The sequence below is a fragment of the Carcharodon carcharias genome, chromosome 10 (genome assembly GCF_017639515.1).
Source record: "Carcharodon carcharias isolate sCarCar2 chromosome 10, sCarCar2.pri, whole genome shotgun sequence".
NCBI lineage: Eukaryota > Metazoa > Chordata > Chondrichthyes > Lamniformes > Lamnidae > Carcharodon > Carcharodon carcharias.
This window is the reverse complement of record NC_054476.1, coordinates 151754676-151781993: the sequence shown is the minus strand read 5'-3', so window position 1 is coordinate 151781993 and position 27318 is coordinate 151754676. Positions and strand designations below refer to the sequence as shown.

Below are 27318 nucleotides of genomic sequence, written 5' to 3'. Positions count from 1 at the left end.
CACATACAAACATTCCAATGGACAGCAGAATTCCCCATTCCTAATGACGGTCCAGCTACCACTGGTTTGCCAGAACCTGTGGGACCAGAGCATGCTGTGCACCGACTCTTGGAGAGGAATCGCACGGAGATAATTAGATTATTTTTCTTATAAACAATGTTACTCCATGAATTAATTCCACCACAGTAATTATTTAATTAGTTAGCACCATAAGGGAATAAGAGTTTGAAACAAAAATAAATAGGAACAAATTCACCTAAAAATTTCACCTCTTGCTAAATGTCCTTAGATCTCACTGTCAGATATGCCCTCCAGCTGAGCTGCTAAACCTGGTTCTCAGCTAATGTTGCTCTTAAAGCACTATCCATACCAGGGGCCAAATCCTATATTTTCTCTTCCAGACACTGACCGACCTGGACAAAAACCTACAGTGAACAACTTGCAGTTATATAGCACCTCCAGCATAGTAAAACGTCCCAAGGCACCTCACAGGAACAAGAACAAACAAAATCTGACACCAAGCCGGTCAGAGACAGGGAGTCAGCTGACCAAAATCTTGGTCAAACAGGTAGACGTTAAAAGGAGAGACTTAAAGGAGAGAGGGGGATGGATGGAGAGGTTTTTTGGGAGGTAATTCTAGAGCTTAGGGACTACATAGCTGAAGGCATGGCCACCCATGGTGCAGCGATGGAAATCAGGAATGTGCAAGAGACCAAAATTAAAGGTGCGTGGAGTTCTTGGAGGGATGTGGGGCTGGAGGAGGTTTCAGAGATAGCGAAGGCTGAGGCTGCGGAGGGATTTGAAAACAGGGATGAGAATTTTAAAATCGAAGTGTCACTGGCTGGACTGGGAACCAGTGCAGGTCGTTGAGCACCGTGGTTATGGATGAGAGGGACTTGCTGTGAGTGAGGTTGTCGGCTGCAGAGTTTTGGATGAGCTCCAGTTGTGAAGGACAGTAGGTGGGAGGATGGTCAGGAGACCACTGGTGAAGAATAGTCAGGTCTGCAGGTCACAAAAAGATGGATGCAGGCTGCAGTAGCAGCTGGGCTGAACGAGAGAAATAAGCATGTTGGAGGGCAGTAATGTAGAAATAAAGAGCGAAAGCTCTGATGGAGAAAAGACTATTTTTAATAATTAAAACAGCCAAAGAAGGTGATTCCAATCTATGGTCAAAGTGCTTCAGATTTCAAGGTACTTGAGACAGCCACATAGTCTAAAACAGCACTTCCCAAACTTTGTTCTGCTGTGACTCCATTTTAATGCCCCACACGTGCTGTGACCCACCCAGAGTGAAAATTCAGGTTTGGCCGGGGTGGTGGTGGGGGTGGGGGGGGGTTGCAGTGGGGAAGTTGTTGAACGGGGTGGGAGTTCAAATAGCAAGGGACACAGGCACAAAGGACCACTGAGACCCCACCATTTTGCAGGCTCTGTTGGAGCCAGCGATTGGGCCTCAGAGCTCATTGGCTTAGGCCACGCCCACAGGCCACAAAAAAAAATGGCACGCACATTTAAAGGGGCCTGGCAACCGCTGCTAGGACTGTCAAAGTGGGAGTCTCCACTCCACAGCCGCCATTACTGCCTCGGAGCTTGCGACCTCAATTGCTCGTCCCGTGACCCCCGTTGGGGTTCGTGACCCGCAGTTTGGGAGGCCCAGGTCTAAACGCACGCACCTGTGCTGCAACGACAAAGAATCCATTTGAATAGCCAATGCTTTCCTTTATAATTTTACCAGCGTGGCGCTCAAGACAGTGACAGGGCTGTAACCAGCATATCTCTCCACATACAGTGCTGTACTGGTGTCCAGGTTTTGCACACGGTGGTCGAGGAGCTAGTCGACACTGAGCGTCTTCCCATCTGACAGGTGAACAACGGTCATGTAGCTGAGCTAACTGGAGGGCTGCTGGTCCCTGTGGAGCAGCATCTCAGTCACAAAACAGTGCCGAAAGGAGGTGAGGAAAATGATATTGGGGCGAGGGCAGGCCACGGTGGAGGGAGACAAAAAGAGGCTGTCCTGACTGCAGCTTTGTCCCATATCTTAAATCCTCTATTAGCACTCAGTTCTGGAGATATTTCAGACTGACGTAATTACCTGGACCAGCAGCTACTAAAGCTGATTTCTTTTAATAGATTATTTGGAAAATGCCATTGGCATTTAAGGCAACTTTTACTTAGAATGAGGGTCGTAAATAACAGGTTATATTTAAAGAGTTAGTGACTGACCTTAAAGAAGGAGCTGGACTCCCTGCTCCTCGGGGGACTGGTTTTTGGTACTGACAGCCAGATTTTCCACCTAACAATACCATAAGACACAGGGATACTATCTTGCCTGTCGTTTTAGTGCTTCATGGGCAGTCCCTGGGATTGGAGGCGGGACTGTAATAGCTCCAGAACGGAGTGCCAATGGAGGATTTAGATATGGGACAAAGTTGCAGTCAGCACATCCTGTTTCATCTCCCCTCACCATGACCAGCGCCCCCCCTGCCCTCACCCCAATGCTGCCAGCACAGCTACATATTCGTATTGCCTTCAGTTATAAATTGGTTGTTTTTTAAAAATAAATTAATATCATTTTCCCCCCCTCCTTTCGGCACTGTTTTGTGACTGAGATGCTGCTCCATGGGCACCATAAAACAGTTTTTAATGGTCTGGAGCACAGAATCATGTCAATGCGGCTGGGCCTCGTCTGGTGCCTGAAGGCGGCCCTCCTTTTGGGCCTGCACTTCTTGCTCCTCCTGCATCCCCTTCAGCAGGTCCTGCAGCTTCAGGTCCAACACTGGGTCCCGTTTCGTAGCATCCTGGGCGCTGCCACTCGCAAAACTTGAGATCTGAAAAGTCGCAACGAGTTATTGCGGAGGGTTAGAGTTTGACGGATGCACTCGGCCTACTTTGACGAACCAATTTGCGCACAGCAAGCTCCCACAAACAGCACATGAGACAAACAACCCGGTCGCCTGTTTTATTCATTGACTGAGGGCTAAATAGTGACCAGGACACTGGGGAGAACTCCCTTGCTCTTCCTCCAACATTGAAGATTAAAGAGGGCAGACAAGGGCCTTGGTTTCAAGTTTCATCTGAAGGCAGCACCTCTGACAGTGCAGCATTCCCACAGACCTGGCCTGGGAGGATTCATCTGGATTGTGTGCTCAAGTCCCTGGAGTGACGATTGATTCCAAAACTGTGTGAATCAAGGGAAGGCTGACTCTCTCGCACAATACCAGGGGAGACCTAACTGATGCTAGTGGAAAATTACAGTGACTGGGCACGAGTCCTACTTAATCCCACTATAACTGAGCTCGACTGAAGCTGGTCAAGGTGACCAGGACAACACAGGACCATTCAGCTCATCTGCGCTCTACTGGCTCCTTTAGAGAGCAGTCCAGTTAGTCCCATTCCTGTGTCACTCTTAGTTCACTATCACTTATTACAATCCTTCCTTCCCTCCCCAAAAGATCCAAGCACTCTAACAGTCACAGGCTGTAAACAGATTTGTGTTATACTTACTCCCAACCCGCCTCTCCTTCGTAACATGACTCCCTCTACCAGGAGTGCCCTGCTCGTTGCCTCAAATAACTTTTCTTCATCAACTTCACCCTGTGCCTCCAGTTCTTGGTACTTTTCCACGAACCTAGGAACGGGAGCACAGACAATGTGAGAGCGTCAACCATCACAGTCAGGGATCCAGAAGACCAAGAGACACAGTGTACTGCTGATCCAAGGTTCAGGTGGTGTCACCTTTAGACCAGAAATAGCAGAAAACCTTTGAGTTACTATTATGGAGATTCGGTTTGTGGCAGACTATTGTTGGTAAATGAAGAAATTGTTGTCAAAAATCAATAAAGTCCGGTTTTCTAAACAAAAAGAAAGGAAAAACAATGGTCAGCTGATGTGGGAGATTGGCCTAACAGATTGAAGCAGTGGCAGAGAGCTAGGACAACACAGGATATGACCATTCAGCCCATCTGCTCTATACTGGCTCCTTTAGAGAGCAGTCCAGTTAGTCCCACTCCTGTGTCACTATCACTTGGTACAAATTGCCTGATCATTCAAATTTTTGTAACTCCAATGTTGCTACTTTGCTGAGTTATTTGTGCTGCTCCATTCAATTAATTTGATAACTCATTTTATCTTTTAAACATGCTGGGTAAAAAAAAAAAAACTTTGAATGGTCTAATCCAGAGATCAAGTGCCGTCAGGGGCCACAGATTGTTTCCGGTCCCTCTTTCTATGTCAATCTTGGGACAGGGGATGAGAACCTGGTGAGTGCGTCATAGAAGCAAGTTCCTGTCCTCATGGTAAAGTCTCCAACTGAGAGTACCCAGCTTAGCACAGCCAAGATTGACAACTCAAATCCATATTCCACTGCTAAAGCGCAGCGCTTCATAATTAACTGTCACCCCTTGGTTAATCAACTTGTTCACTATATTCTATCTCATATCAAGATATCAGGGCGAGGAGCCATATTCCAAAGCGTACCAGAGCTGCACTGTGTCTGCTAATGTCCAGCTGATGGCCAAAGCCAGAGCCTTAAAAACATGGTGCTCGGACCTGACTGAGCTTGAGATGTCGAAGGCGGTACAAGTATGCAGTGAGCTCTAAAATAAAAGCAAAATACTGCGGAGGCCGGAAATCTGAAACAAAAACAAAAAATTGCTGGAAAAACTCAGCAGGTCTGACAGCATCTGTGGAGAAAAAAGGACCAAGTTAACATTTCAAGTCTGTATGACTCTTCTTCAGAACTAAAGGGACGTAGAAATGTGGTGAAATATATACTGTATAAGGGGTGGGGGTGGGACAGGTGAAGCTGGATAGAAGACCAGCGATAGCTGGGGACAAAGGAGAGATTGCAGAAAATGACAAACAAATGGTGGAAGGGGTGTACACCCTTAATGACATCTTTTGCAATCTCTCCTTTGCCTCCATGTATCACTGGCCTCCTACCCAGCTTCACCTGTTCCGCGCTCTTCCCCCCCACCCCAAACAGTATAAATTTCATCGCACTTTCACTTCTCTTCAGCTCTGAAGAAGAGTCACACCGACTCGAAACGTTAACTCTGTTTTTCCCTCCACAGATGCTGTCAGACCTGCTGAATATTTGTTTTCTTTTGCCGTGAACTCCCATCTAAACTGACCCCGCCCCGCACGGATACAATTTCACGCTGGTTTGGGGACCCGGGGCCGCACAGTTTGAGCTGCCTCACGGAAATTCCCTCCGTGCAGTTCCGTTCTGCGCGGAGGCGGTTTCCTGCTAGGGTATCTGCTGCACACCCTCCAGCTCCTCGGTCTCGTCAAGCGCCCGGACACGCTGTGGTTTTCAGTACTGCTGGCGAGGGACCCCCGGTGGGAGGTTCTCTACATGGGGGTGGCCTCCCCCCCTGCCCTCCTTTCCCATCGGGGATTTGGCAGGGAGGGTGTCGCACACAGCAGCCCCGTGTAAAAGAAGACTAAGATGGCTCACAGACTCCCAGGCCACCGGTATTCTCTTTGGCCTTGAGTGGTCCACGCTCCGTGAATATGGGAGATGTGTGGGGTCACAGCCCCTGTTCCACTTTTTGAGGGGGCTGCTCCTCAGGTTTTACCTGCACTTCAGCCCCACCCGGCACGGGGAGGTGGGGGGGGGAATGAGCAGGTTGGAGGACTTCCCCGTGGGTCTGCTCCTGGGCCTGGTCAAGATGGCCATTAGCAGCTCCAGGCCGAGGTGGCCATTAACAGGTCCCGGCCGAGGTGGCCATTAACAGGTCCCGGCCGAGGTGGCCATTAACAGGTCCCGGCCGAGGTGGCCATTAACAGGTCCCGGCCGAGGTGGCCATTAACAGGTCCCGGCCGAGGTGGCCATTAACAGGTCCCGGCCGAGGTGGCCATTAACAGGTCCCGGCCGAGGTGGCCATTAACAGGTCCCGGCCGAGGTGGCCATTAACAGGTCCCGGCCGAGGTGGCCATTAACAGCTCCAGGCCGAGGTGGCCATTAACAGCTCCAGGCCGAGGTGGCCATTAACAGCTCCAGGCCGAGGTGGCCATTAACAGCTCCAGGCCGAGGTGGCCATTAACAGCTCCAGGCCGAGGTGGCCATTAACAGCTCCAGGCCGAGGTGGCCATTAACAGCTCCAGGCCGAGGTGGCCATTAACAGCTCCAGGCCGAGGTGGCCATTAACAGCTCCAGGCCGAGGTGGCCATTAACAGCTCCAGGCCGAGGTGGCCATTAACAGCTCCAGGCCGAGGTGGCCATTAACAGCTCCAGGCCGAGGTGGCCATTAACAGCTCCAGGCCGAGGTGGCCATTTACAGGTCCAGGCCGAGGTGGCCATTAACAGGTCCAGGCCGAGGTGGCCATTAACAGCTCCCGGCCGAGGTGGCCATTAACAGCTCCCGGCCGAGGTGGCCATTAACAGGTCCCGGCCGAGGTGGCCATTAACAGGTCCCGGCCGAGGTGGCCATTAACAGGTCCCGGCCGAGGTGGCCATTAACAGGTCCCGGCCGAGGTGGCCATTAACAGGTCCCGGCCGAGGTGGCCATTAACAGGTCCCGGCCGAGGTGGCCATTAACAGGTCCCGGCCGAGGTGGCCATTAACAGGTCCCGGCCGAGGTGGCCATTAACAGGTCCCGGCCGAGGTGGCCATTAACAGGTCCCGGCCGAGGTGGCCATTAACAGGTCCCGGCCGAGGTGGCCATTAACAGGTCCCGGCCGAGGTGGCCATTAACAGGTCCCGGCCGAGGTGGCCATTAACAGGTCCCGGCCGAGGTGGCCATTAACAGGTCCCGGCCGAGGTGGCCATTAACAGGTCCCGGCCGAGGTGGCCATTAACAGGTCCCGGCCGAGGTGGCCATTAACAGGTCCCGGCCGAGGTGGCCATTAACAGGTCCCGGCCGAGGTGGCCATTAACAGGTCCCGGCCGAGGTGGCCATTAACAGGTCCCGGCCGAGGTGGCCATTAACAGGTCCCGGCCGAGGTGGCCATTAACAGGTCCCGGCCGAGGTGGCCATTAACAGGTCCAGGCAGCAGGTGGCCATTAACAGGTCCAGGCAGCAGGTGGTTTAGGGGGTCGTTTGACCCGACTGGCCTCTTCCACAGCTACATTCGCACCCTTTAAGGAGCTGTTAATTTGTTCATTTTAGTTAATTAGTCTTACTGGTTTCTTCAAAAGATTAGACAGGGAGTTAAATTGGCATCCCAAGCTGCGTGGCCGAGTGGTGAAGGTGGATAACTGAAAACCATAGTGGGCTACATATGAATTAGGAGCAGGAGTAAGTCATTTGGCCCATAGGTTCAAATCTTGCCAACCACACTCTTCATTATTCCCGATTTTGGGGGGCCTGTGGCCTTGGCTGTGGCCAAGTGGTTAAGGTGATGGGTTAGAAATGCACTGGGGAATCCCCAGTCAAACTCAAATCCTGCCGACTACACTTCTCATCACTGCACGGAGTTGGTGGTGTAGTGGTAATGTCAATGGACTAATCCGTCAAAGTCTCAGGCTAGTTCCCTGGGGTCAAATCCTGCCATGGAAATTAATTAATATGAAAAAGGCACTTGCCTACAGGCAACTTTAGTGTGAAAACGGCTGATCTCAGATGCTAAGCAGGCTCTGGCCTGGTTAGTACTTGGGTGGAATACTAGGTGCACTAGAAAAAAGCTCTAAGCTCGGCTAGCCCAGTCCGTAAAGTACGAGACGCTTAATCTCTTGGTCATGCGTTTGAGTCCCAGGTTAGGCATTGTTGTTTTTAAACCAGTGATCCCCGTAGAAGCTGGAGTGCATCATCAGCCTGGTAATGATATCCTAATATGAAAAGTTTCTGTTGAAGATTTCTGTTTTGGTTACGGTGCCCCTTTAAGGGGTTGCTCGTTGGTTAATTTGTTTATTTGATTGTTGTATCCCAAAAGAGTATAAAAAGGGGCTGCTGGGGTGTTGATGGGCACGGGGCAGTGATCTGGCCTACTCCTGCTCCTATGTACTGCTGCATCCTGTGAATAAACCTACTGTCAAGGAAAGGATCGATGTCTAGATTTATACTTCGCCTTCAGGTTCAGATTCATTTAACAGGGCAGCATGTGGTGCAAAGCATGTGATTTGTGGATCTATAATAGTGCTGTTTGTCTGTGGACTGGACTGTTTATACCGAAGAGTGCAGTCCACAGTGGATATCTGGCCATCTACTTGGTTGCAATTCTCTGATGTAGAAGCTATAGAGTCGCCTAAATAGAGTTGTTTTCCAAGACCGGAGGATATCCAAGAGAAGCCAGTTAGGTTATTTATTGGGCACTGTGAGCTGTAATAGTGCAGCTATTTTAACTGCTGATGGGCTAAGAAGTGAGCTGGAAACACTAACAGGGATTTTCCTTACCTTTGGCATGTGGAGACGAAATTGGATCGTGTGAGGTCGAATGGCCTAGGCCCATTCCCATACACCTCGTAGAATTTCCTGCAATTTAAAAGGCCTCAGAATGAAACAGATTTATGTCATGTTGCCTCCACAAACCCATGCATTCTAACACCATCACAAAGACCGATTTCCACCTCCATAATCCGCCTGATTTCACCTTTATCTCAGCTCATCTACTGCTGAAAACCTTTTTCATGTGTTCATTACCTCGAGACTCTTAACACACTCCTAGCTGGTCTCCCACTGTAAACTGAAGGTAATCCAAAACTCTGCTGCCTGTGTCTTACCTTGCACCCAGCCCTGTTCCCCTGTCACCTCTGCGCTCGCTGACCTACACTGGCTCCTGGTCAAGCAACGTCTTGATTTTAAAATTCTCTTCCTCGTTTTCAAATCCTTCCATGGCCCTCGCCCCTCCCTATCCCTGTAAACTCCTCCAGCTCCACAACCCTCAGTTATCTCCTTTCCTCTAATTGTGGCCTCTTGACCATCCCCAATTTCAATCACTCCATCACTGGCGGCCATGCCTTCAGCTGCCTAGGCCCCAAACTCTGGGATTCCCTCCCTACACCTCGCTACCTCACTTTCCTCCTTTAAGACATTCCTTAGAACCTACCTCTTTGATCAAGCTTTTGGTCATCTGACCTAATATCTCCATACGTGGCTTGGTGACATATTTTGTTTTATAGTGCTGCTGTGAAGCGTTGGGGGTATTTTATTACGTTAAAGGCACTATATAAACATAAGTTGGTGTTGTAGGAGACCCTGCGAGCCAGCGAGTAGCGCCCGAGCCCCTGAGCCAGAAGCTCCGGGTTCGAGTCCCACCTCGGGGCTTGGTGGCCGTGGAAAAGGTGTTCATAACACGGCCAAACAAGTCGGGCATCAACTTGTAAATCCCTCAAGCACGCCAATGGCAGTCGCTAAGAGCGGGAGAGACTCCCGGTCCCAGCCCCGGTATAAATGGGAAAGGTTAGCAGCAGAAAAGGACACCTGCCAAATTTATATTAAAAAAAAAACGACGGTTGACATCGAGGCGACCGACCAGCATTGTGGTGAGCCCAAGTGGGAAAGGCCGAAGGAATAAGAAGGAGATAAAAGTAAGTTGCTGTAGCAATCCTGACAAATCCTAGTTTCCACTGACAACTCTTCTGCACCTCCCTGCATAAAGTGATTGTAGATTTTTTCACCCTTCCCCTCTGTTTAAGTCTCCCCATAACCACAGCTTCACTTGTGAAGTATTGGGAAACACTGGCATCAGAGGGGTGGGGCAGGGGGTGGAACATAGATTTGGACTTGTATCCAGCCATTTTAATGATCTTAGCCGTCTATCCTGCAGGTTTGTTAGTGAAAGCATGGTGCATCTCCATATCAAAAGGAGGTAGGGGTGATTTTTTTTTATATATATTAGGTTAAATCACAGAGCAATTGGTTGCAAATCATCAGCAAAAGAAATTAAATGGCTGTTTGCTTGGCCAGGCAGCAAGCAGTGTGAGACCACTAACAATACAAGAATACTGAGGAACAGGGAAGGCTTTTGTTTTTATTCTGTCACAGGATGCGAGAGTCGCTGGCTAAGCCAGCATTTTTATTGCCCATCCCTAACTGCCCTTGAGTAAATTCCTGACCACTGGAGTTCGGCAAAATCTGTACGTGGGCAGAACAGTGAAGCACTAGTAAAGATAAGGGCGAGGCTCTGGGCATGATTTCTTCCCCCATTTGGAAACCAAAGATGGGGTACTGCAGAAAGAGCTTGCTTTTCGAATCGTGCCCGTCACATCCCCAGGACATCCAAAAGTGCTTTTACAGTCAATCACTGCTACACGAACACATGCAGCCCCAAAATATGCACAGAGCAAAGCCCCGCACATAGCATGAAAGATAGTGACAAGTTAATCTGTTTTGGTGATGCCTGCGTTCTTCAAATACCGCGATGGGATCTCTCGCGTCCATCTGAACAGGCAGACAGGGCGACGGTGTTCCAGTGAAGTTCGAGGAACAGCACCCTAACTTTTGACTCGGTGCTCTACAGCCTTCTGGACTCAACATTGAGTTCAACAATTGCAGATCATAACTTTCTTCAGTTTTGATGGAAGGGCATTGACCCGAGACATTAATTCTGTTTCTCTCCCCACTGATGCTGCCTGACCTGCAGAGTAATTCCAGCATTCTCTGCTTTTATTTCAGTCAGGGCTTCAATTTAACTGCAAGACAATATGTCAGACAGCACCTCCAGTTCTTTACTCAACTTTGATCACGCAGGGAAACGTTAACACCCCCCGAAGTGAGTGTGCATGAAGTTGTAGCAAAGTGTCGGAAAACTCAATTAACCATGCAGGTCTGGAGACACCGAGGCTTCTTAGCTCCGTAGAGAAGATCTCATCGGTTCCATCTGTATTGGTACAGCTCAGGTAAACCCAGGTATCTCGACAAGATAAGTCAGTGATGAGAAAACACTTTGAGGGAACAAAGATTGATCAACACTTCGAAGAGGCATTGGGTTGATGTGAGGAAAAATAAACTTCAGCTTTAAACCAGATCCAGCTCGGTGATGCGATTAGGGGCATTTCTCTCTTTTGACATTGGTGAGCTAAGTTGGGCTTGCCTTTATCTGTAATTCTCTCAGATCTCAACTGCTTGCCTCAGGGAGTAAACACTGAATGAGGCATGTTAGAAGATCAGACCCACCGCTCCGATATTTACAGTTAGCGGGTGCTGGTATTAGAAGTGCCATGGTCAATGATGTTTTTCTTTATTCTTTCATGGGATGTGGGTATCACTGGCTGGGCCAGCATTTATTGCACATCCACCTAATTGCTCTTTAGAAGGTGGCGGTGAGCTGCCTTCTTGAACCACTGCAGTCCCCGCGGTGTAGGTACACCCACAGTGCTGTTAGGGAGGGAGTTCCAGGATTTTGACCCAGCGACAGTGAAGGAACGGCGATATATTTCCAAGCCAGGATGGTGAGTGACTTGGAGGGGAAGTTCCAGGTGGTGGTATTCCCATGTGTCTGTTGCCCTTGGTCCTTCTAGATGATAGGGGTTGTGGGTTTGGAAGGTGCTGTCTAAAGGAGCCTTGGTGAGTTACTGCAGTGTATCTTGTAGATGGTACACACTGCTGCTATTGTCCGTCAGTGGTGGAGGGAGTGAATGTTTGCGGATCGGGTGCCAATCAAGCAGGTTGCTTTGTCCTGATGGTGTCAAGCTTCTTAAGTGTTTTTGGAGCTGCACTTATCCAGGCAAGGAGAGTATTCCATCACACTCCTGATTTGTGTCCTGTAGATAGCGGGCAGGCTTTGGGGTGTCAGGAGGTGAGTTACTCACCACAGGATTCTTAGCCTGTGACCTGCTCTTGTAGCCACAGTATTTATATGGTTAGTCCAATTTGGTTTCTGGTCAATGATAACCCCCAGGATGTTGATAGTGGGGGGGGTTCAGCACTGGTAATGCCATTGAACATCAAGAAGCAATGGTTAGATGCTCCCTTGTTGAAGATGGTCATTGCCTGGAACTTGTGCGGCACAAATGTTACTTGCCACTTGTCAGTCCAAATCTGGGAATTGTCCGGGTGTTGCTGCATCTGGACATGGACTGCTTCAATATCTGAGGAGTTGCGAACGGTGCTGAACATTGTGCAATCATCATCGAACATTCCCACTTCTGACCTTATGATGGAAGGAAGGTCATTGATGAGGCAGCTGAGGATGGTTGGGTTGAGGACACTACCCTGAGGAACTCCTGCAGTGATGTCCTGAATCTGAGATGACTGACCTCCAACGACTACAACCATCTTCCTTTGTGCTAGGTAAGATTCCAACCAGCGGAGAGTTTTCCCCGATTCCCAGTGACTCCGGTTTTGCTAGGGCTCCTTGATGCCACACTCGGTCAAATGCTGCCTTGATGTCAAAGGCAGTAGCTCTCACCTCACCTCTGGAGTTCAACTCTTTTATCCATGCTTAAACCAAGGCTGTAATGAGGTCAGGAGCTGCGTGTTCCGGTGTCAGTGAGCAGGTTATTGTGAAGCAAGCGCACCTTGATAGCCCTGATGATGATGATCCCTTCCATCACTTTACTGATGATCCAGAGTAGACTGATGTGGCAGTAATTGGCCAGGTTGGATTTGTCCTGCTTTTTGTGTACGGGACATACCTGGGCAATTTTCCACATAGCCAGACTGGCATGGGTGAGGCTGGGGACCTCTGGATGAGGCCGAGATGGATCATCCACTCAGCACTTCTGGCTGAAGATTGTTGTGAATGCTTCAGCCTTATCTTTTGCACTGATGTGCTGGGTTCCTCCGTCATTGAGGATGGGGATATTTGTGGAGCTTCTCCTTCAGTGAGTTGTTTAATCGTCCACCACCATTCACAACTGGATGTGGCAGGACTGCAGAGCTTAGATCTGATCCAATGGTTGTGGAATTGCTTAGCTCTGTCTATCACTTGCTGCTTATGCTGTTTGGCATGCAAGTAATCCTGTGTTGTAGCTTCACCAGATTGACACCTCATTTTTAGGCATGCCTGGTGCTGCTCCTGGCATGCCCTCCTGCGCCTTGCATTGAACCAGGATTGATCCCCTGGCTTGATGGTAATGGTAGAGAGGGGGATATAACAGGCCATGAGGTTACAGATTGTGTTCGAGCACAATTCCGCTGCTGCTGATCACTCACAGCGAACCTTGAGTTGCTAGGTCTGTTTGAAATCTATCCTATTTAGCATGGTGGTAGTGCCACACCATGGAGGGTATCCTCAATGTGAAGACGGGACTTTGTCTCCACAATGACTGCGTGGTGGTCACTCCTACCGATACTGTCATGGACAGATGGATCTGGGATAGGCAGGTTTGTGAGGATGAGATCAAGTATGTTTTTCCCTCATGTTAGTTCCCTCACCACCTGCCGCAGACCCAGTTTAGCAGCTATGTCCTTTAGGGCTCAGCCAGTAGTGATGCTACCGAGCCACTCTTGGCAATAGACATTGATATTGCCCACTCAAAGTACACTCTGTGGCCTTGCCATCCTCAGCAAGACCTGGACGATAGCGGTGTTCAACATGGAGGAGTACTAATTCATCAGTTGAGGGGGTGGGGGAGGAGGTGGTATATGCTAATCAGCAGGAGGTTTCCTTGCCCATGTTTGACCTGATGTCATGGAGTCAGGAGTGGATGTTGAGGACTCCCAGGGAATCTCCCTCCCAACTGTATACCACTGTGCCGCCACCTCTGCTGGTTCTGTCCTACTGGTGGGACAGGACATACCCAGGGACGGTGATGGTAGTGTCAGGGACATTATCTGTAAGGTATGACTCCCTGAGGATGACTATGTCAGGCTGCTGCTTGACTAGTCTGAGAGAGAGCTCTCCCAATTTTGGCACTAGTCCCCTGATGTTAGTAAGGAGGACTTTGCAGGGTTGCCAGGATACGCCGTCGTTTCTAAGCCTAGGTCAATGCTGGGCGGTCCATCTGGTTCCATTCCTTATTGACTTTTTAGCAGCTTGATAAAACTGAGTGGCTTGCTAGGCCATTTAAGAGTCACTGTGTGTCTGGAGTCACAAGTAGGCGAGACCAGGTAAGGAAGGGAGATTTCCTTCCCTAAAGGACATTAGTGAACCAGATGGGTTTTTATGATAATCGACAATGGTTTCACGGTCATCAGTAGACTTTTAATTCCAGATTTTTATTGAATTCAAATTCCACCATCTACTATGGTGGGATTCGAACCTGGGTCCCCAGAGCATTACCCTGGGTCTGTGGATTACTAGTCCAGTGACAGTACCACTAGCCAACGCCTAAGACCAGATGGAAAGATGCAGAGGCGAGAGACTTAAAGCGCAGCAGGATGGAAGAGGAAGAAGTGCAGTGGAGTGTTATGTGATAGAAAAGTATCACTGAAAAGCTAAAACTGAAAGGAAGGATCTCCAAGAAAGTTGTGAGGCCGGCCTTGTTATATAGTGCAGAAACACCAACACGAGAGGAACAACGACTACCTACAGATGAGATGGGGCTGCTGAGATGGATGAATGGAGTAATGAGAAAGGACAAAATCAAGAACCAGCACATCTGAGGTCAGTGAAGATTGGGGGAGCGTCGAAGAAAGGAGCCGAGAAGAGATTGAAATGGGACGGTCATCTGTTGCGGAGAGAGAGAGGAAATGTGGTGAGGCAAGTGATGGATATGGGACTGTCAGGAAGAAGAGGAGGAAAGGCCTAGGACCAGATAGAAAGATGCAGTGCCGAGAGACTTAAACGCAGCGGGATTGGAAGAGGAATGGATAACTAAGAGGAGGAGATGGAGAAATGTGATCAACCAGTATTGTGGTGATCGACCCCAAGTAAAATAGGAGAAACTGAAAGAAAAAGGATCGTGGTACTGGTAATGGCACCACTGTCACCATGCACAGCTCCTCTCCACCCACCCATCTTTAGTTTCTTTATTTGCCCCAGTACCACTCCTCTTTTGTCAATATCCCTTTTGTCACTTAATCATTCCTGCCTTCTACCCTATCATAAACCTTCCCTTTTGTTCTCTCCTCCCCACTTTTTCCCTGCCTTAGTGCTTATTTAAAAGCCCTTACAGCTCTGACCTTTTCCAGTTCCTTAAAATGTCACAGACCTAAAACGTTAACAATTTCTCTCTCTCCGCAGTTAGTGCCTGACACGCTAAGTGTTTCCAGCATTTTCTGGTTTGACATCTGAAACATTGTTAGCTCCAAGAGCACAAGCAGAACTTACGCTCGAATCGTGTCTTCCTGGTAGAAAATCTCCTGGACGAGGTCCTGCACTTTTCCAAACCTCTCCTTTGGTTTCTGGTAGACTGGCTCATGGTCTGGGGGGAACGCGGCGTAAACATCGTACCAGCAAGGTTTCTCCGACTCCTTCATGACACCAGAGCGCAACAAATCTCTCACCCTATATTTTAAACAACAACAGCAAAGAGAATTAGTGGGCTCTTTTGTCTTTGTTTACCGGTGACAAACCCAATTTAACCCGAAGTCTGAATTCTGAAGAAATGGCGTCTCTAACCCAAAAGCCCGGGGGAATGATTGACAGACTAAAGACGGAGTAGGTCTATTGGCATCTGAGGAACAGGGGCCAGGTTAACACTTCAGCTGGAGAACGTTTGAAATTCTCCACCCAAGATGTTAACCAACCTTTTACTTTGTTGCTAAATGTTCTTGGCGAGTGGATGATTTTGGCCAGGCTACACTTGCTGACCACCGGTAGCCTGCTGAACTATTTCAAATCAAGTCAGGCCAAAGTCAGGCTCGCCTCTCTGCTCAGCATTAATGAAGCATTTAGCTATTCACAGAAAACTCGCAGCTTTCATTGTCAATTTTGCTGGGAGTCAGCTCACAAGCGACCAGGTTTAGTAAATCCGGTATTACAACTTGCCACAGCGGGTTCCAATTGTCCTCCGTTTTAGAATGCTGACTGGTCTCCTGTTGCTGCTTTCCAACATTTTCTGCTTTTATTTCACTGGTTTCTAAGTTATTTTTATCCCATTAATTCATTCCGCCTGATGTAAAACAACATTTTTGGGCTAAGTCATGGAATAAGTGCATGCATTTCAAAGGAAGAAAACTTGCACTTTTTTTTTGTTCATGAGATTCAAGTATTGCTGGCTGGGCCAGTATCTATTGTCCATCCGTAATCGCCCATAAGAAGGTGGTGGTGAGCTGCCTTCTTGAACTGCTGCAGTCCATGTGATGTAGGTACACCCACAGTGCTGTTAGGGAGGGAGTTCCAGGATTTTGACCCAGCGACAGTGAAGGACAGTGATATATTTCTAAGTCAGGATGGTGTGTGACTTGGAGGGGAACTTCCAGACGGTGGTGTTCCTAAGTGTCTGCTGCTCTTGACCTTCTAGGTGTTAGAGCTTGTGGGGTTTGCAAGGCTAGTCACAACCTCAGAATATTCCAAACTGCTTTACAGACAATGAAGCGCTTTTGAAGTGCAGTCACTGTTGGAGTTTAGGAAATAGAGCCATAGAAAAGTTATGGCACAGAAAGAGGCCATTCAGCCCATCATGTCTGCACTGGCCGAAAAAGAAAAAAATATATAATAGCCACCCATTCCATTACCACCTTCCAGCACCTGGTGCGTAGCATTGTAGGGTACAGCACTTCAAGTGCTGATCCAGGTACCTTTTAAAAGAGTTGAGGATTTCTGCCTCCACCACCAAACCAGGCTGTGAATTCCAAATACCCTTCACCCTCTGGATGTCCCCTCTAATCCTTAAACCAACCACCTTAAATCTGTGCCCCCTAGTTATTGACCCCTCTGCTAGGGGAAACAGGTCTCTCCTGTCTACCCTATCTAAGCCCCTCATAATCTTGTACACCTCAGTTAGGTCACCCCCCCCACCCCAGTTCTAAGGAAAATAACCCTAGCCTATCCAATCTTTCCCCATAACTGCAATTTTCAAGCCCTGGCAACATTCATGTAAATTCCTCTCCGGAGCAATTGTCCGCCCTGTAATATGGTGACCAGAACTGTACACAAAATTCCAGCTGTGGTCTAACCAGCATTTTATACAGTTCCAGAATTACATCCCTGCTTTTATATTCTATACCTCGTTCAATAAAGGAAAGCATTTCATCTGTTTCCTTTTCCACATTATCTACCTATCCTGCCACCTTCAGGGACCTGTGGACATGCACTCCAAGGTCTCTCACTTCCCCTTCCCCTCTCAATAGCCTCCTGTTTATTGAGTATTCCCTAGCTTTGTTTGCCCTCCCCTAATACATTACCTCCCACTTCTTTGGATTGAATTCCATCTGCCACTTTTCCACCCGCTTAACCAAACCATTGAAATGCAGCAGCCAATTTGAGTATTAGCTCACACAAACTAGAAATCTGATAATGGCTGGATAATCTGCTTTTATGATGTTGATTGAGGGATAAAAATCGGCCAGGACACCGGGGAGAACATCTGTTTTACTTCAAACCTCCGCGGGATCTTTCACATCCACACGAAAGGGCAGTTGAGCCCTCGGGTTAACATCTCATCTGAAAGGCAGCGCCTCTGACAGTGCCGCAGTCCCTCCCTGGAGCGTCAGTTTACATTTTTGTGCTCGTGTCTCCGAAGTGGGATTTTTATTTTTGGAAAAACACATTCATTCATAAAATACCTGAAAGAACATCACAAAAAGTGCAATCATATTCAAGTTTTCCACAGAGATCATGAGGCGCTTCAATACAACCAGTGAACATTACAGACATTTCAACCTGGGTCATTACAGGCAGTGCAATGCTATTTAAATTAGTGGGGTTTGAACCCACAATCTCCTGACTTAGAGCCAAGAGGGTCGTTCTACCTACCCACCCTTGCCCCAGGGGCTAAGGGAGGAAATGATTTCACATCAACATCCAGCTCACTGAAAAGATCTTTAGCAAGTTAAACCCCATCCCTCATCCATCCAGCCCCTCACCTGGTGAAGATGGTGCCGAATTTCTCCAGCCTGCTGCCAGCCATGATCACAGACACTGATCACTCCCTGTGCTCCTGACACCAGCAGCTGCTTCCCTCTTCACTGCCTGCTGCTGCTGCCCTCTGACCCGGAAACAAAAACCACTCCTCCAGGCTCAACAATCAAACCTGAGTCAGGCATAATCCATCCACCACCCACACAATCCATCAGCAACCAGCCCCATACACAGAGAGGGGAAATGTACATTAGGGCATGTTAGCTTACACTAATTGCAACATGCATTACAGAAACTATATATATATATATATATATATATATGCTGTATATTATAGATTGTGTATATAATTGTTTATATCATTGTTTATTATGTTTGTGTGTGTGTATATAGATATATGTGTGTGTTTTGTGGTGCAGTGGGTAGTGTCCCTGTCTCATCTGAGCCAGAAGCTCCAGGTTTGTGTCCCACTCCAGGCCTTGATGGTAAAGGAAAGGTGCATTGCCCAACAGCTTTAGTACCAACCTGCAATTCCAACGCAATAGGAGTGGGAGAGGTTCCTGGTCGGCCATGTGAAGGAAAGAGAGTTGGAGCCCCAGCTCCAGGCTACAATGTGCATGTTGCCCCAGCAACTCAGACTCAGTGAGTGACCTGCAGCATTAATATTTCCCCCTGTTTCTTTTGTTTAAGTTGTATAAATGTCATATATTTCTGGTATTACATCCATATATGTGACAGGAAGACTTGCATTTATACTGCACCACCTCAGAACATCCCAAAGCACTTGACAGCCAATGAGTACTTTTTGAAGTAGTTACAGATGTAAAATAGGAAGTAAAGCATCCAATTTGTGCACAGCAAGATCTCATAAATAGCATTGTGATCATAGCCAGGTTGTCTTGTTTATTTTTGTGATGTTGGTTGCGGACACAGGGCCTCTTCCTCTTCGAATAGGGCAATGGGATCCTTTCTCCCACTGAGAGGGCAGGTGGGGTTTCGGTTTAAAATCTCATCTAAAAGACAGTACCTCCGACAATGCAGCTCCCTCCGCAATGTCAGCCTTGATTTCAGTGCTCAAGGCTTCAAGTGGGACTTGAACCCACAACTTTCTGACTCAGGTAAGAGTGCTACCCACTGAGCCACTTCTAGCACAATGACAATTTGTAATGGCTTTAGCTGATGATTAGGTATTGCTCAGGAACTAGCAGATCAGAACATACTACCTCCCCCTACACTCTAAGCTTAAGGCAGTAGGGAAAAGTCTTTTTATGCCAAATTACAATACTTGGGCTACACCCAAGCAGGTATTGAAATTCTTGGGATTTGATCTGGAATCTCATACCTTGTCAAATCCTTCCCCCTAATTATAATGCTATAGTCGCCAAGTCTCATTTGAATAGAGGTAAAACATCACCATTTTGAGGTTAGCATTCAGGGTTTGCTGACATTGCATGTTCTCCTACCCAAGTGCTATTGCAAAAGGACTGCACTAGACCCTGCCCCTTACTCCCAACCACCACAACCCCTTCCCCGTTACACAGGATGTTGCGCGGTCTTAACTCTCCCAGTGTTGCTCTCTGCTTCGCCTGATCCAACTTGACCCTTCGGCCTTGAACCCCGGGCCACTCTGACTTTGCAGAGCTACTCCCCACCCCATCACGACCTGGAGCGATTTGAAACTTGCGTGTCTCTACTGTGTTCAGTTCTGTTCGCCGCAGCTCAGGAGAAGTACAGTGGTTCTTGGAGAGGGTGAGATTCACCAGAACGATTTAAAAACAGAAGATGCTGGCAGCACCTGTGGAGGGAAGCAGTTAACATTTCAGGTCAACGGCCCCTCCATCAGGATCAACCGGAAAAATTGGACGGGATTTTCCGGTCTTGCCTGCTGCCGGAATCGTCACGAGAGGGACGGAAAATTTGACGGACCAGCAAAAGGTCCCTTGACTTTGGGCAGGAATTTCTGGTCCTGTGGTGGGCGGGACCGGGAAAATCCCACCCTTTAACTCCATCTCTCCCTCCTGCCAGACCTGCAGTATATTTCCAGCGTTTTCTGTTTTTATTCCAGATTTCCAGGGTCTGCGGTATTTTATGTTAGGATGGTGTAGCAACATAAACAAGAAGTGCTGGAAAAACTCAGCAGGTCTGACAACATCCATGGAGAGAAAGACAGAGATAACGTTTCGAGTCCGTATGACTCTTCTTCAGAGTTCTGAAGAAGAGTCATACGGACTCGAAACGTTATCTCTGTCTTTCTCTCCATGGATGCTGTCAGACCTGTTGAGTTTTTCCAGCACTTCTTGTTTATGTTTCATGTTTCCAGCATCCGCAGTATTTTGCCTTTATCTTGGTGTATAAACACGTTCTGGGAGGCTTCTTGGTCAAACAAGACGAACTTTATTTACACGAGAGCTTCAGTGGCTGCTTGTATCCAGCCAGCCCCCACATGCAGCTATTTTTTCTTCGGGACCCCCTCCCTAGAATTTATTCCCCCGTGCAAGCCACACATTGGTTGAACAAATCATGTGACCCCCTACTCGGTTGAGCTGGTCTTAAAGTGACAGTCCTCTGATGCAGGAAATCGGGAACAAGGGAGCAGAAGCTATAAATTAGAACTTGGCTGATCAGGGATGATATCAGGAAGCACTTCTCCACGCAACAGGTAGTGGAAATCTGGAACTTACTCCCCGCAAAAAGCTGCAGAGATGGGTGGGGGGTGCAAATGGAAATTTCAAAACCGAGATTGATAAGTTTTTGTTGGGCAAGTGTACTAAGGGTCATGGAATCAAGGCAGTAATTGGAGTTAAGATATACAACCATGATCTAATTCGAATGCAGACTTGAAGAACCACTTGGCCCCCTCCTGTTCCCACATTTATAAGGACCCTGTTCAGTTGATATCAACATTCAAAAAAATGGGACCCCAATCGGAACTCCAGCCAGGGGTGGATTATCCATAGGGAAAATATGACATTTCCCAAATTCCCTCGTGAATGATTTCAATGGTGCTTTATTATCAGTCCTTCCCCCTCCCCTGTCCCCATCCCCTCAACTTCCTTCTCATCTGTGGCTCAGTGTCAAAAGGTTTTTTATTGATATTGTTCTTATTAACCACCTTTGGGAGGTTTTGTTACATTAAATGGACAATATAAATGCAAATTATTGTTGCTGAAAGTCTCACAAGGGATCATGCACCCTTTCAGGGGAGCCAGTCCTCCTCTCTGGCTTCAAGCAAACCACAGCCATTGAAGACTCAAGTTAATGAAATGCTGCGATCTATAAAACTTCTTTAGGAATTGACAGAAGAAGGACTTTAATCAGATGCCCCCATTACTCACCCCACCCCAAAGTAAACCCCAATTATGGTCAGATGTTGTATGTTAAATTATATATGTAACCTATCCATGAACTCAGCATTAATACCAAAGCAACCTGCTAGCAGGTTGTCAGCGTACTGACAGCAGTATTGGCACAGAATTCAAAAATTATGATTAAACACAGTTTATTTCCATTATATAGATCATTAAATCAATGTCAGCTTGGCAAAAATGCTGATCTGAATCATTCCCGTCAAAATATGATAGCTTTATTAAAAATATAACAGCGTTTATCCCCCCCCCGGGTCCTATGGCAACACAACAAACTGATACAGTAATCATCGGTATAAATATATGTCAAGCAATGTAACATCAAAAAACATACTCTGCATCACTATTAAATAAGGATCTTTCAGAACGTGTTTTTACACACTAGAGCGTTAAAACTTCTAGAGGTTCAAGGGAATTCAACATTGAATTCGAGAGAAGGGTTCTGCTGGGTGTACGGGGGGCTTGGGGAGGGGGGGTTGGGTTTGCTGGAGAATGGGGGTTGGGGGTGCTGTGCTGGGTATATAAGAGGAGGGTTCCTCTGGAGACTAAGGGAGCTCTGCTGGCTATATGGGGGGCGGGGGCATTGGGGAGGAGGGGTGGGTTTGCTGGAGACTAGCGTAGCTTTGCTCAAGATTTTGCTGTCAACCTGAATTGGCGAGAAGGGGATTAGTGAGTAGATTCATGCTCTTTACACTGAAATAACTACTAACATTATATTTACAGCCCCTTTAAATCTCTCCCAAAAATGTCCCAATTGTAATATATAGTGTTACATTGTGTAAATGACATAACCATCCACCGACTCACTGAGTAACACCAGAGAGATATACTAATAAGTTATCAGTACATTCACTGAATTCCTGTTGTTACCGAGAAACTGAGGTCAAAGACCAAAGGTTATAATGCAGGACATCATTAGGATTGGAATGAGGTAGAAGATGACATAATCTAAGGTCTTTGATTTAATCACAGAACGTGAGCCTTGCTGGCAAAACCAGCATTTGATGCTCATCCCTAACTGCCCTTGAGAGGGTTGTAGTGAGCTGCCTTCTAGAACTGCTGCATCCGGGTGGTGTAGATACATCCAACGTACTGTTAGGGAGGGAGTTCCATGTTTTTGATCCAGCGATGATGAAGGAGCAGTGACATTGTTCCAGGTCAGGATGGCATGTAGCCTGGAATTTGCAGGTGGTGGTGTTCCCAAGCATTTGCTGCCATAGATCTTCTAGATGGGAGAGGTTGTGGGTTTGGAAGGTGCTGTCGAAGGAGCCTTGGCGAGTGAATCCCCACAGATGGGGCCCGTAGTTCTGAGTCCTCCAGACTTTCGCAAGTAGTGTGAGGTCTCAATCTGCCATAGTTTTAATGTTAAAATAACATTCTGCATGACATTTTCATGTAGCTAATATTTCATAGACTTAAAATCTATTCTTATGCATTGCAACCACTGAGCAATTAGCTTCTTAAAATAATTTTGATTTAAGTTACTGTAATGTTATTTAATGGAAGCCAGGCTCTCGAGCTCCATTCTAATGCTTAGTTAACAAGTTATCTTATTCCTATAAGGCCACTGTTCACTTTGGGGAAAATAGGCTTAAATGTGACCTGGGGTTGGTTGAATTTTAATTGCCATTTGATAAGGGAAGGTTGGGTCAGGTGGAGTTTGATTGCTATTTGACAAGGGAAGTTTGGGTTAGTTGGAGTTTAATTGCTATTTGATGAGGGAAAGTTGGGTCTGTTGGAGTTTATTTGATGAGGGAAGGTTGGGTCAGCTGGAGTTTAATTGCTATTTGATGAGGGAAGGTTGGGTCAGTTGGAGTTTAATTGCTATTTGATGAGGGAAGGTTGGGTCAGTTGGAGTTTAATTGCTACTTGATGAGGGAAGCTTGGGTCAATTGGTGTTTAATTACCTTTTGGTTTATAAATTTCCAGCTCCATGTCAAAATAAAAATGTCATGCCTTTCATTTTTGTAAATATTTTGAAATGAGAGGCTGGAGAGGGAAGTGATGCTGTTAAAGCTCTATGTCTACAATGTTTACTCCTGTGTTATGCTATGTGTTTGAGGGAGAAGACAATACTTGCTTCTTGCCATTCTCAGGAGGGATGTTGGAACAGTGTGACAGCCGATTAATTGCACCAGCAGAAGTGCAGACAATTTAAAAAATTCCATTGAAATTTAACACCAATAAAGAGCTTTGACAGTGGCTCAATGGCAATGTTATCTTCTCTGGAACACACGAGAAAGGCAACAGTATTGAAACCCAAAACTGCACCAAATTGGGTTTATGAGTTGGCTCGAGTGCTAGTCACAGTTTGGATTGCAAACTCTCCAGGATTTGAAGATTAGAAGATTGGGAAAACAACCAGAGTCATCACGAAGGAAAACCTTTTTGTGCAGCGAGTGGTTAGGATCTGGAATGCGCTGCCTGAGAGTGTGCTGGAGGCAGATTCAATCGTGGCTTTCAAAGGGAATTGGATCATTATCTAAAGAGGAAACATTTGCAGAGATAGGGGGAACAAAGGCAGGGGAGTGGGACTAGGAGAGTTGCTCGTGCAGAGAGCCAACGCGATGGGCCGAGCAGCAGCCTTGTGCTGTAACCATTCCATGATTCTCGTCTCCAGGACCCTGCCACAGGTGACCCAGATTTAAAAAATCTTAGGAGCGTTGAATAAAATTGTTTTGATTTTTCTTTGAACACTTTCATTTATTAGGTTTTCCTGACTTACCATGCACAGTGTCACAAAGGATCCACTAGTAATTAAAAATGTATTTTCTTGGTCCTGAGAGAAATACAAGCTGGACCTTCCAAAGCTAAGTTTTGCACTGAAACCGCCTCATCTAAAAGCAGACCACGTCTCAGCACTGGATTCAGATTTACCAAATCACTCCCATTATGTCAAATTTATGAATCAGACACTATTTTCCCGTTATGGGTTTTCAGTACTCAGTACACATAACATCCTTCATATATTAAAAATCTCTATGTGAATATACTTCATGTCTAATAAAGTGTTACATTCAGATTTGGCTACAGTCAGACAGATTAAATGAGCTAAGGCAGAAATGGCCCATTTACCTTTCTTAAATGTAAATATATATATATATATATAAGCAGTCTGCAGAAATCCCAATCCAGACATATTTTTTCCAACTGAAGTGTGCTCACTAGGGTTTAACTGTATATATTACTTTCAGGGCCATTGATTTACAGTGACTGAATAAGTCAAATTGCATTTTCATTTCGCAGGCTATTTTTATAATCTCTGCTTGGGTTCATTTTTCTGTTCAGAAAGCACTGTCTTTACTGATAAGTAAAAGGTGCTGCCATTCCCAAAATGCTGAGCGTTCACTTCCCCTGGCTGGAGAGTCTAGAACATGGGGCAGAGTCTCAGGATTGGCTGGCCAATTTGGATTGAGATCAGTGAGAAATTTCTTCAATTGGAGAGTTGTTGGGGTCAGTTAGCTAGAGTATGGTGCAGAATGACGCCAACAGAACTCATACAATCCCCTTACTGGCTGTGGTAGTTCAGGGAGGCCCCCCACCCTTGCTCCACGCTTGCGGACTGGTGTCCCTCAAGCTATATAACCAATTGTTTCTCTCCAATGGAGAGAGATGCCTATGGCCTTTGTGGGACCATGGTCAACGACCAGAGGGTTGTGAATCTTTGAAATTCTCTGTCCCAGGGAGCTATGGGTGCTCAGTTGGTGACTAAACTCAAAAGCTCAGATCAATAGATTTTTGGACACTATGGGATTCAAGTTGGAAAGTGGAGTTGAGGTTGAAGATCAGCCACGATATTATGGAATGGCGGAGCACATTTGAGGGACTGTATAACGTGCTCCTAGTTCTTGTTCTTAAAAATACATAATTAGTAAAAACAAAGATCAGTTTCCATTACATGGACTTCTGTGATTTTGCCAGTGTTCTGAATCAGTCTATTTATCCGTGACAACTGTGGCCTTTCATTTTCATGTGTGTGGCATCAGGTATGATATCCAGAAGCATCTCTGCATGTTAGTCGTCAGTAATGAAAGGGGAATCTTAATTCTGGAAAAAGCTATGGGGTACCCAGTAGCGTTGTTGCTGTACAGGGTCAAGACCCAAAATCTGGTTGCCTGAACTTTACTATTTGAGCCATTGCACACTGGTTTTTATTTGCTTGAAAAATGCTTGAACAGGAGCAGCTATGCTATAAGTTTGCTAATGTGCATTGGGTTATCTTGAGGGCATCTTTAGCCATTACTGTTCACAAAAAAAGTGATAAATCAATTCGAGTAAAGCAATTTGAGTAACTGGGCATTTTGGAAAGGGCGCACTAATCAGGCCACTGTATGGGGCAGACGTCCAAAATCTGGGAAAGTCTCAGTCTTGAGGGGTGCTGGATTTAGATATTGTCCCTGTATGGTCACGTGGAATGAAATATCATCGGAAATCACTTCAGTTCCAACATGTTTGCAATCACAGAAATCCCATTATCTGCACAATCCTGGGTGAGAGTGCAACTCAAGTGGTGTGTGGGGATTTGGAACAAAATTAACACACACCATCATTTAATTACAATCCAAATTCAATCTACACAAAAAAAACCCCGCAATCTTTAACATGTCAAAACAAACATTTATTTTTAAATAAAAACAGAATTACCTGGAAAAACTCAGCAGGTCTGGCAGCATCGGCGGAGAAGAAAAGAGTTGACGTTTCGAGTCCTCATGACCCTTCGACAGAACTTGAGTTCGAGTCCAAGAAAGAGTTGAAAGAGTTTTTATTTACTTTTAAATGACTGTCTCACTGGTAACCAATGCAGGACATTTTTTTCTGTAATGTTTGTACAGTACCCAAAGACAGTGAGGATGTTCAATTCACTATTGACAACTGTACCAAATATCACATCAATGCTGTAAAATGACTTTCCATTTATTCAGCACTTTATCACAACTCCGAAGCATCTCAGTGCTTCACTGACAATGAAACATGTTGAAGTGCGGTGATTTATTATGTAGCAACTGGACAAAGGAGCCCCCTCTGTCCCCATTCCAAATATGAACACTGCTCTCAATCTTTGAATGTTTTACTTTGTTGCCCTCATCAATGATTGAATTACATCGATTTTACAGCAGAGGTGCAGGCCATTCAGCCCTGGTGTTTATGCTCCCCAAGAGCTTCCTCTCGCCACTCCCCTCGTCATTTAATCCCATCAACGCTATCCTTTTCTCCCTCGTGTTTATCCAGCTTCCCCTTAAATGCATCAATATTTTTGCCACTGTGGTAGTAAGTTCCACATTCTAACCATCCTCTGGGTAAAGAAATTTCCCCAGAAGTTCTGATAAATCCTAATCTGGGAGGTGGGAAAGGGATGAGCAACATTCAGCATTGCTCATCACATCTTTTATTCTGCAATTAAGAACAACAGTCAGCTGTTCCACATTTGCAAGCTTGATTTGTGTAGCGCCCATTCATTTAAATGCCTGAACTTTAACTAAGTGGGTGAACGGTGGGACCAAGTGAGAAAGCAGAGGTGAAGAGTTTGAAGCTAAAGCTGCTGGGTGCACTGGAGATGTGGTGAAAGCAGAGAAGGAAGCAGGTGGGAAAATGGTTCTGGAAAGAGAATTTCAGCGCAAGCGGCAGAAAGATTGGCCTCTAGAGGCGGAATGGGAAAAAAGTGGGAATCTGGTGCAAGAGAAGGGTAGCACAATCAACAACCACTGCATATATTTTTTTCTCATTCTTTGTAGAAAGCAAAAGAAAGTATCACAGGCCTCTGAGGATAACAGAATCTAACGAACTCGGTTCAATATGTGCTTGGACTAAAAAGTGATGGCATTAACATCACTCCAGGACAAAAGGGCACAAACTGTCTGAAGTTTCATAACCTGCATTACTGTGAAGGGCAAACTCTGCTCCCAGCTTAAGGCCAAAGCCGCCACTTGACATGGCTCAGAGTGGGAATGGGTTCAGTGAGATCCCCAAGTATGTCCATCACTGCACCATGGCAACAAGCACCAGGAAACTCGTTGACTCCAAGTTAACCCAATAACCTAAAGACATTGACACCCATACTATATACAAAGTGCGCAGTCGGACCCACCCCTCTTTTTTCAAATCTGCAGATTTCAATCCACAATCACGCTACATCTAACAGAGAACAAACTATACTTAGGTGATTTGA

The 27318-nt window shown here is 46.6% G+C and overlaps 1 protein-coding gene across 1 annotated transcript; it reads right to left on the bottom strand.

Annotated features, from left to right (window-relative positions):
- Window positions 1-1110: 1110 nt before the first annotated feature.
- Window positions 1111-17918, bottom strand: mrps23 (mitochondrial ribosomal protein S23). Its single transcript, XM_041197215.1, has 5 exons — window positions 17793-17918; window positions 15094-15270; window positions 8334-8411; window positions 3502-3625; window positions 1111-2825 (listed from the first exon to the last, which is right to left on the bottom strand). The coding sequence occupies exons 1-5, from the start codon at window positions 17834-17836 to the stop codon at window positions 2664-2666; spliced, it is 585 nt and encodes a 194-aa protein (XP_041053149.1). The 5' UTR covers window positions 17837-17918; the 3' UTR covers window positions 1111-2663.
- Between the last annotated feature and the right edge of the window lie 9400 nt (window positions 17919-27318).

What these genes read in the sequence shown, in the direction of transcription:
- mrps23 (XM_041197215.1), bottom strand. Translation starts at nt 17,836, where the DNA reads ATGGCTGGCAGCAGGCTGGAGAAATTCGGCACCATCTTCACCAG. An exon ending in CAGGAAGACACGATTCGAGC is followed by an intron (nt 8,412 to 15,093) that starts GTAAGTTCTGCT and finishes TTTAAATTGCAG; the next exon opens with GAAATTCTACGAGGTGTATG. An exon ending in GAAGGAGAGGCGGGTTGGGA is followed by an intron (nt 2,826 to 3,501) that starts GTAAGTATAACA and finishes GCGACTTTTCAG; the next exon opens with ATCTCAAGTTTTGCGAGTGG.